This window comes from Micromesistius poutassou (genome assembly GCF_964030765.1).
Source record: "Micromesistius poutassou genome assembly, chromosome: 10".
Taxonomy (NCBI): Eukaryota; Metazoa; Chordata; class Actinopteri; order Gadiformes; family Gadidae; genus Micromesistius; species Micromesistius poutassou.
The window spans coordinates 20,323,831-20,332,511 of NC_140280.1; the positions used below are offsets into that span (position 1 = coordinate 20,323,831).

General features: G+C 40.3%; 1 protein-coding gene across 1 annotated transcript; it reads right to left on the reverse strand.

Annotated features, from left to right (window-relative positions):
* Positions 1-4,525: 4,525 nt before the first annotated feature.
* On the reverse strand, positions 4,526-8,444 carry zcchc10 (zinc finger, CCHC domain containing 10). The gene is made up of 5 exons (XM_084474554.1): positions 8,427-8,444; positions 6,734-6,873; positions 6,090-6,251; positions 5,469-5,510; positions 4,526-5,132 (listed from the first exon to the last, which is right to left on the reverse strand). The coding sequence occupies exons 2-5, from the start codon at positions 6,772-6,774 to the stop codon at positions 4,904-4,906; spliced, it is 474 nt and encodes a 157-aa protein (XP_084330680.1). The 5' UTR covers positions 6,775-6,873; positions 8,427-8,444; the 3' UTR covers positions 4,526-4,903.
* Positions 8,445-8,681: the final 237 nt, after the last annotated feature.

Genomic DNA, 8,681 nt, shown 5'->3' on the forward strand with positions numbered 1-8,681 from the left:
GAGCTTTCCTATTCCTCAAGAGGGGAGCGGTCCTAACTATTGTATCTACCAGATGTTGGCCTCCAGTGTGTGAGTGCAACCATCGGTTTATCAATCCGCTTGTTCAGAGTAACAGAGTGCTCGCAGAAAGGGTATAGCAGGTTGTATTATTATTTTTCACACATCACATTCTCTTCCGTCAGTTCAAAAAAAGAGTGTCAAAACAGTCAAAAAACATTACTAAAACCTTTGTTCACACAACGGTTCAGCTGTGTGTGAACTTTAGGATTATTACAGCATCGTTTGGCTAGGGAATACTATTTGTGCTGCACAAGGATTAAACCAAAAGTTATTTTGTGCCACCCTTAAATCCAATAATGGGAACTAGAAGTTTCTTTTCAGGTCAAACAGTGATATCATTGATACTGGTCTGGCAGGCAGGCTACCATCCCCGAATCATTTAATGTAAACCTGCTGAGTAGGGTCATTCCATAAAGGAGTGGGGGGGGGGCTGATGGAAAGGGATGCCGAGTACTGTTAAACGATCAAAACAGTCTAACAATTTACTCTAGGATGAGACAGAAAAAGCCTTTGATTCGACAGACCTGCTGAAATTATTAGATGGTTAGCATTAACAATGAATAAGTGAGTGATCTGAAACTGACGTACAAGACAAGTTGATAACCAGCGCACCGCTGATCATTTAACATTAATTCAAGGAATACCCAACTGTTTGAATACAAATATGGCAGGTCTCTAACTCATTGCAAATGTGAATTTAAATGTCGATTAACACTACAACATCTTTTAGCCCCGCAAACACAGCATTTGCTTCAACTAAATAAATTTTAAAAAATGGCAAATACCTGTTCAAAAAGGGTTTGGGGCATTTTTGTCACAGTGTGTCCAAAGCATATAACAAAGTCAACTGTGTAAATACTGCTGTGTTTGCCCATTATGCAACTAGAAATTTGACCTTTAATCTTGTTGAACATAAACAACTAAAACAGACATGATAAGTTGTAAACTGGAATGAAACATGTCATCTGAGCATGTTAATGTATATAGCATTACAAAAAACACAAGTTCTATTTAATTTTGTCTAATAAGATGAATATTTCGAAAATAATACGTGACTAACATTAGGAAGCCTGAAGCTTGTAAATATTAGCTAGAAGCAAGTAAAGGCAACCAATGGAAAGCCAAGTCTGACGCGATGCGTGGCTTTAAACGCTCAAGCTCCCTCACTTCCGTTTGCGATTGGATTCATGGTAACGGCCAGCCATTGGTCCATCAAGCTGCCCGTTCCAGCCCTTCAACTTGTGTCAAGACAAAGCCGCCCAATCAGTGCTCAAACGCCCCCCTGGTTAGACTGCCCAAACCTAGGCTCTCTTGTACAATGAAAGTGAGACTGGAAATCGATCCCTGGGGCAATATTTAGGCATTAAATAATGACACATTTAATGAGCACTTAAGAGACTTAAACCCAGAACCCAAATAGGGACCAATGGCGTTATATTGTACACTTAGCAACACAAAAACTGGCTATCTAAATGGAACAAGCAATTTCCAGTTACGCTTTTAATCATCTATTAGTCACAAGCTTACAACTTAAGAGAACTGTGATCATTTTAGGATATGTTTATAATGCTAGTCTTGGGTGACCCCCCATCCTTGTATCAGCTAGTTCAAACCAATAGATTATGATCTTGTATCAAATTGTACCAGCTAGGCCTCCATTGAGCTTATAACCCCAGATCACAGTTTACCTATGGTTATGGAGAAATCTAAAGCTAAGAGCCAGAGACGTGAGGTCAGGGAGGGTAAAGAGACAGAGTACCATGTTGTTTTTATGCTGCGTGGGCAACTGCACGGAGAGCTCTGATTTCCGATTAGATTCCAGCTAATTAAACTGCCTCTCCGTGGGGCAAGCTCTCAAACAACGAGCTAAACAGTAGCAGTAACTTGATAGCCATGTTACAAAATGCTCTAAGCGTTGCTTGGGGGTCTGTAATGAAGTGATGAATATTCCGGTAGGAATAAAACAACAACAAAACCTACACAAAAAAAAGTGTGTGTGTGCGTGTGTGTGTGTGTGTGTCCTTAAGTGATTTCTATGGCATCTTACTATAACCATACGCTCCCTTTTGAACATATCTAGAAATCAGCATGTGGTAAGAAAACCAGGACAGTATTTTTGTACATAGGAAATGGTTTGATTGGAAACAGAAAGAGGTAAACAGGAAGTGAACAGGACATCACAGTAACTACATTCTACAGAAACTTTCATAAAATAAAAAATAAAACAACCTATTCTGACTTACTTGATTTCTTATTGGTAGATTTACGTTTATTGAAGAGGCATATGTACACTTTCAGTTTCTAACAATTGTTATGACATATTTCATGGCCATAATGAGCTACCCAGCCCATATACATGTCACATACAACATTGCTGCCATGCCCAATTTAACTTGTCATGCGTGTCTTAAAATATATTTTGCTACGTTAGAGATTATAGGTCTTTAATTAAAATAAAATACCACCACCCCCCCCCCCCCCGCCCCCCCCTTCAGAAGGGTATGTAAAATGGCTTCCTAGAAAAGCATATCAGCTGTTTTCCCCCGTGGTGGACAATCACATCTCTGCCCTGAAAATGTAGTTTCCAGGGGCATTTCCGATAGGCGATTTCACACCAAGCATCACGACACTGAAACAAGTCATCTTCATGATTACACGACACACATGGAGTGCTAGACTTATTCAGTTTTTTTGTCCAGATTACAACATAAAAACTATCAAATGGACATAGACTGTAACGATGTCATTTAGGATTAATCCCATGCTCGGATATAATTTGATCCAATAACATGTAACACGTGATTCCGTATAAATGTAATCCTATAAACGAGAATGATTTGAGGTCCATGTAAATAGTTGTGTCCTAGTTAGTCAACATCCCACAGACTGAACAAAACAAGTCTGGGAAGCAGAAGTCTCACAAGGAGAAACACCTCAACACTGACATCGTTTGTTCCAACAGAGCCAGGATCCACATCAGTGCAACGATACGATTACATGTCGACGTGGTTGTGATGTTTGTTCATACATTTAAACTACAGCCAGTGTGCAGTGTGCTAGTGTAGCCTCGCAGACTAGCCTCGCTTTAGCTAATTGGTAGCATAGCCCCCTGTGATGTGGCTAGGCTAACAGCTACAGCTACCTCACAAATGTGCAACATTATAGCACAAAGCAGGTCGTATTCACCACAAAGTGCCCCTTTGTGGTGGCGACGAGCCGTGCTCTACACAATCCAACACAGCACAGCCCCCTTACCTCTTGTCTTCTCTTAGGCCCAAACCATCCTAGCTGTGGGGAAGCTATTTTTCTCTTTGTCTTTTCTCCACGTCCAGTGACACACAAATTAAGAGGCAACGACTAAAGGATTAAAACTGCTAAAACATGAAAACGAAACGGGACGTTTTAACGCCGCCGTCTCTTTCGAATGCAGGTCTAAAATCAAGCGACGGGCCGACTATCCTCATTTTGTCCCCGGTTTGATGGTTCATCAGCAGTGATAGGTGAGACTGCTAGCTGTTAGCCAGCAGGTAGGAACACTACAGCCTGGCTCCTCCGGGCGGCGGGCGGCGCGTCAGCAGCTGGGAGCGCGTCTCTACGGCGTCGCTTCTGCGTCTCCTCTGCGTCTCTGCTGCGTCTCTACCGCGTCACGTGGACAGAGCCTCTTGCTTAATCGACACGGGGCTCTTGCCCCAAACTGAATTTTTTTTATGACAATATAGGTAATTTTAATACATTTTATTTTAATCTCATGGAAATGAAATGACAGGATAACGTATTTGTAGTGCTGACATTTATAGTGTTGTTAACGCAATGCTTTGATATAAATAGGGGGAAATATGTCAATTTTTGTTATTGATCGTGTGTTTTAATAACGTAGATGTCAAGGTCATAGATCAGTTGTGATAACATTCGAGTAGTAGGTACGCAGCAGTCCGTCATCATGATGACAAGCTTTTAGCTTGTTTTTAGAAGTGGTGCGCCAACTACCGGATTAGCGGCTGTATTTAAAATTCCATTTAAATAAAATGTCAGCATAATGTTTGAAAAAGTTTTATATAAATGTCATTTTAAAACATTTTAATGAAAATAATATGTCAGGATGACATCTTTATAGTGCTGACATTTATAGTGTTGGTGAAGCAATTCTTTGATATAAACAGGGGGAAAAAATGTCGACTTATTTTTTTACTAACGATTTAAAGCTAATGGAATCAACCTGGGAATGTGGTTTAACTGCATTAAATGTTGTAGTTGATTATACCATTGTCTAGTACACATTTGTACCGCTGAACAGTCGAGTTAATAGTAGATCAAAAGCAGTTTATGATATTTGGTCAAACAAAAATAAGCTCCAACAAAATAAGATAATGATCATTGAAAGTGTAAATTGGATGCCAATATGCTTCAAATTAATAAAAAACTGCAACGTTACAACGAATGCTAACATGCCCTTTTTATTGAAAAACTTCTGCTCTTCAAGCCAATTGGGTACGCAAATGCAATGCTTCAATGTCTGCTGCAGGGTGGATGTAGGACTAAAAAAATATTGTGTACAATAATAAACATTTGGAAAATAGCCACGCTTCTGTTTTTTTAAATTGACATTGGAGGTTATTACAGAGAGGTTACAGCACAAGGGTCTACTAATAAGCCAAATATGAAAAAAGAAAAGAAAAAAAACAGTATTTGTCCAGCTCAAAAAAACGAAATGGAAATTACCCACCCTGAAAACATTCAGGGTACCGTAAAACATACAATCTTACAACAGTATCTGCTCATCCATCAACAAGATCAAATAAAACAATGAATAAAAACGTCTAAAAAATTGTTGACATGTCTCTCTCTATTTCTTCTTTTTCTTCTTCTTGGGTGGCCCTTGGTCAGAGTGACTGCTACTTCCCGAGTCCGAGCTGTCTGAAGAGGAGGACGATGAGGAGGACGAAGAGCTGTCACTGTCACTGCTGCTGCTGCTATCGCTCTCGTCTGACGAGGAGCTGTCAGAATCACTGCTGTCAGACGACTCGTCGTCTGAGCTGTTCGAGTCACTGCTGCTGTCACTGGAGTCACTGGACCTGGGAACATGTGCAAGAACACATGGGAAGTTTAATCTTTAGTGACATGTGCAAGGAATGAAAAGCTTAAAGCTAATTTGCAACTGCCTTGCCTGGTTAGGTCTTTCTACATTAAAAAGGAAGTTGCATTGACGAGGTGAGAGTGTTATCACGTGTTTGTATGTATGCATGTATGACTGAATGCATTTTTAATTGTTTGGAGGCTATTTCAGAAACGGGAGCCTTTGAGCCACACTGCAGCCATTTGCGGTTACCATGTTGACTCCACTGGTTTGTTTTGTAAAAAAATAGACACGGCACAGTTGGAGAAAATTTGTTCACACATTTGTCACCTACTTTTTTTTTGCCTTCTTTTCCAATGGACCTTCTTTTCCTGGTCTGAAAATGAAAAATACATAAAACAAAAGTTGATGTTGACATCAGAATATAATGATAACTGGCAATGCCAGAGTCACACTAGCAAGCTTTCACCATCCTAACTGACTGTAGAAAAGACTGGGGATCACTTGATACCGTCTGTCGTAAACAAGCCCAAACTACAGGATTGCGTTTGGATCCGTCCTGTATATATCAAATAGCCCTCGAATTGGGACAGCTTCGTCTGACAGAGGCCTGATTGGGAGACTACAGATTAGAAACGTAATCCCTGCAAACTACAAGACAAAATGTGTGGACTGTCCAGAATGACCAGCCCTATTTTTAGCAAAATAGGGCAGACTTTCAAAGATCTTCAGTCACCAGGGATCTATCTGAGTTAAAAGGAAACCAGGCTATTAATCTTTGAATGTGTTCCAAGCTTTAAGCCCACTGCAACTGCATTCTCGACACAGTTGGTGTTAAAACAAAACTCCTTGGACACTACTTAATTACTGTTCAGAAAAGTCGCAGATTTTGAAAACATTGCACATCATACAACATGTCAAACTTTTTTACTTGCAGGTTTTAGAGATGCCTTACCCAGGGGGCATGTTTTGCTTATTTTCATTTTCCTTCAGCTTTTTCTTCATCTCCACTGTTCTTGAAGGTCTGTGAAGGTACTTGCGTTTTCCAGTGCATTCATAAGTCCAGTGACCAAATTCCAAACACTTCTGGCACCGCACATTTTGTTTGTTGGCCTCCCTACGTTGTACATTGGATTAAAAATAAAATAAATGCATGCGTCAATGTATCAGTTTGCATCAACAGTTGCACAAACAGCACTGGGGGGGGGGGGGGGCGGTATTCGCTAAAAGAGGTAATAAGCCATGCGTTAATGGTTTCACCGCTACAGCATACATACTGCAGATAAGTCAATTTTGTAACATATATTACGATACACGTATAGTTTTTGGGTGAGGGAGTCATTTAAAAAAAATCAATTAAAACACAAATCGCAAGAGAAAAACTTGATACACTCGATATAAATTTAAAATAGAATCTCATCAGAATCACCCTAACAATAATCACACCGCCGATGAGTCGACTGCCCGCTTGTGATACCCAACGAGTCTGTGAAAGCTATCAATGTGATACACATTCGCCTACTAAAGCCAATCAAATAATATTACGAACAATTTGACTTGAAACTACTTTGTTAAACAATAATAATATATTTTACTTACGCTTGTCTTCGGGCAATAATTCTATGCATGGGAGTCGCCATTTTCAACTTTTCTTCTTCTTTGACCAAAGAGCTGCTCTCTACTTCCGGGCCTCTGTCTATATCGTCTCTGGCGCCCCTGTGGGAGAGGAAGGGGTTCGCCTGCAACCAGAATTAGTCTAACTTTTATTACATCTTATTGTACAAGTAACAACAGCCACATAGCTACAATACAAGATAAAGAAAATAAAGAAAAATTAAAAAAATAATAATAATAAATAATATTAAAGGTCCCATGGCATGAACATTTCACTTTATGACATTAATATGAGTTCCCTAGCCTGCCTATGGCCCCCAGTAGCTAGAAATGGCGTTGGGTGTAAAACAAGCTCTAGGTAACCTGCTCTGCAGGTTACAAAGCTCAGACGCGCCGATTTGGAATGTCGTCATACGGGGACATGTTACCTCCCCTTCTCTGCTTTTCCCGCTCAGAGAATTTGGCCCGCCAGTGAGACAATGAGCTAGGACCGTGCGAGCGCAACGTGTGTGTGTGTGTGTGTGTGTGTGTGTGTGTGTGTGTGTGTGTGTGTGTGGTGTGTGTGTGTGTGTGAATACACACACTGTAACGCAAGTGTTGTAGGCCTACACTTCTTTGTTATTTGGATAACCGTTCTGCTGTTGGTGTTATGGCGCATAATACGCAACACAATAAGGCAAGCTTGCGTAAAGCTTGCATTTGGTGTAAAGACTAGACTGTGTCGGGTTCTCTGACGTCTCTGGTACTTCCACAACGAGACTCGTAGTGGGGGTTATCTCAGCCATGGTTGAGAAGGAATTGGGGGAAAGGAACTTTCCCCAATGACTCCCTGAAGTACATGGAGGAGAAGGGGATTGTTGCCCGCGATTGTCTCCCGCCGGAGCCCCGCTGCCGAGGCACCACCGCCGCGCCAGGACTCCCGCCGGAGCACCCGGAGTGTTCTAGAATATTTACAGAACACGGCCAAAAGCTGTGTGCGCCTTGCCATTGCGATACATCCACTGTAAACACGAGTGCATGGTACCGAAACATTCATAAAGTAGCATGCCATGAGATCTTTAATAAAATAAAATGAAGTAAGTAATAATAATATAAACTAAAACAGTGGTAATAAGTAATGAGTAATATTTAGTAATAAGGTTTAGTAAAGTGTAGTGTAAACCATTGGAACTTTTTGATTTACGTAGGCCTACATTTTAAATGTAAAGTCAAATCTATCTAATCTATTTAAAGGCATATTCGAATTGAAGTTCAAGGGGATGATTGAAGTTGCATTAAATATAGATTGCTTGTGTTTTAATAAGCTTTCTTAATTGTCCCATTGTATTATTTTAATGTATTGAAATGTTGGTCTGGTTGTTTGACCTACTGCTCATTTGTATTTCTGTTTTTATTTGAATGTTGTAATCAGGGCGTCATTGAAAAAGAGAGCCTGCTCTCAATGGCCTTCCCTGAATAAATAAAGGTTAAATAAAAAATATTTGATGTGAAGGCCCAATCAATTGTTTTGTGTGTTTTTTTTGAGTATTACTGAAATTAAACTTCCGTGTAATGGAAGACTTAGCAAACCTTACGTTTTTTGGACCAAATTGATACATTATCCAGTCATTGAACCCAGAAACATATGTTAACAATAGCTTCAATCGTTCATTGAAAAAATATACTCATGATGAATCACCTTCAATCCTGAGCCTTCCACAATCGTCCAGAGTTATCCAGATTCTAGATAACTCTGGACGATTGTGGAATGTTCTAGAGTCTAGAACACTGAAGTATCGCGATACTACACAGGGAGACTGCGTGAGTTATGAAAACCCCCCATACTGGTCTCCGTGTGTAGTATCGCGATACTACAATGTTCTAGATCCTATAATATTGCAGTATCGCGATACTACACAGGGAGCCTGAATTATGAACACCACCACGCTGCTCT

Excerpts from the sequence above, each read along its gene's own strand:
- zcchc10 (XM_084474554.1), bottom strand. The coding sequence starts at position 6,774 with ATGGCGACTCCCATGCATAGAATTATTGCCCGAAGACAAGC. Across the intron at positions 6,252-6,733 it reads ATTATTGCCCGAAGACAAGC|GGAGGCCAACAAACAAAATG; the intron begins GTAAGTAAAATA and ends TGTACAACGTAG. Across the intron at positions 5,133-5,468 it reads GAAAAGAAGGCAAAAAAAAA|GTCCAGTGACTCCAGTGACA; the intron begins GTAGGTGACAAA and ends ACATGTTCCCAG.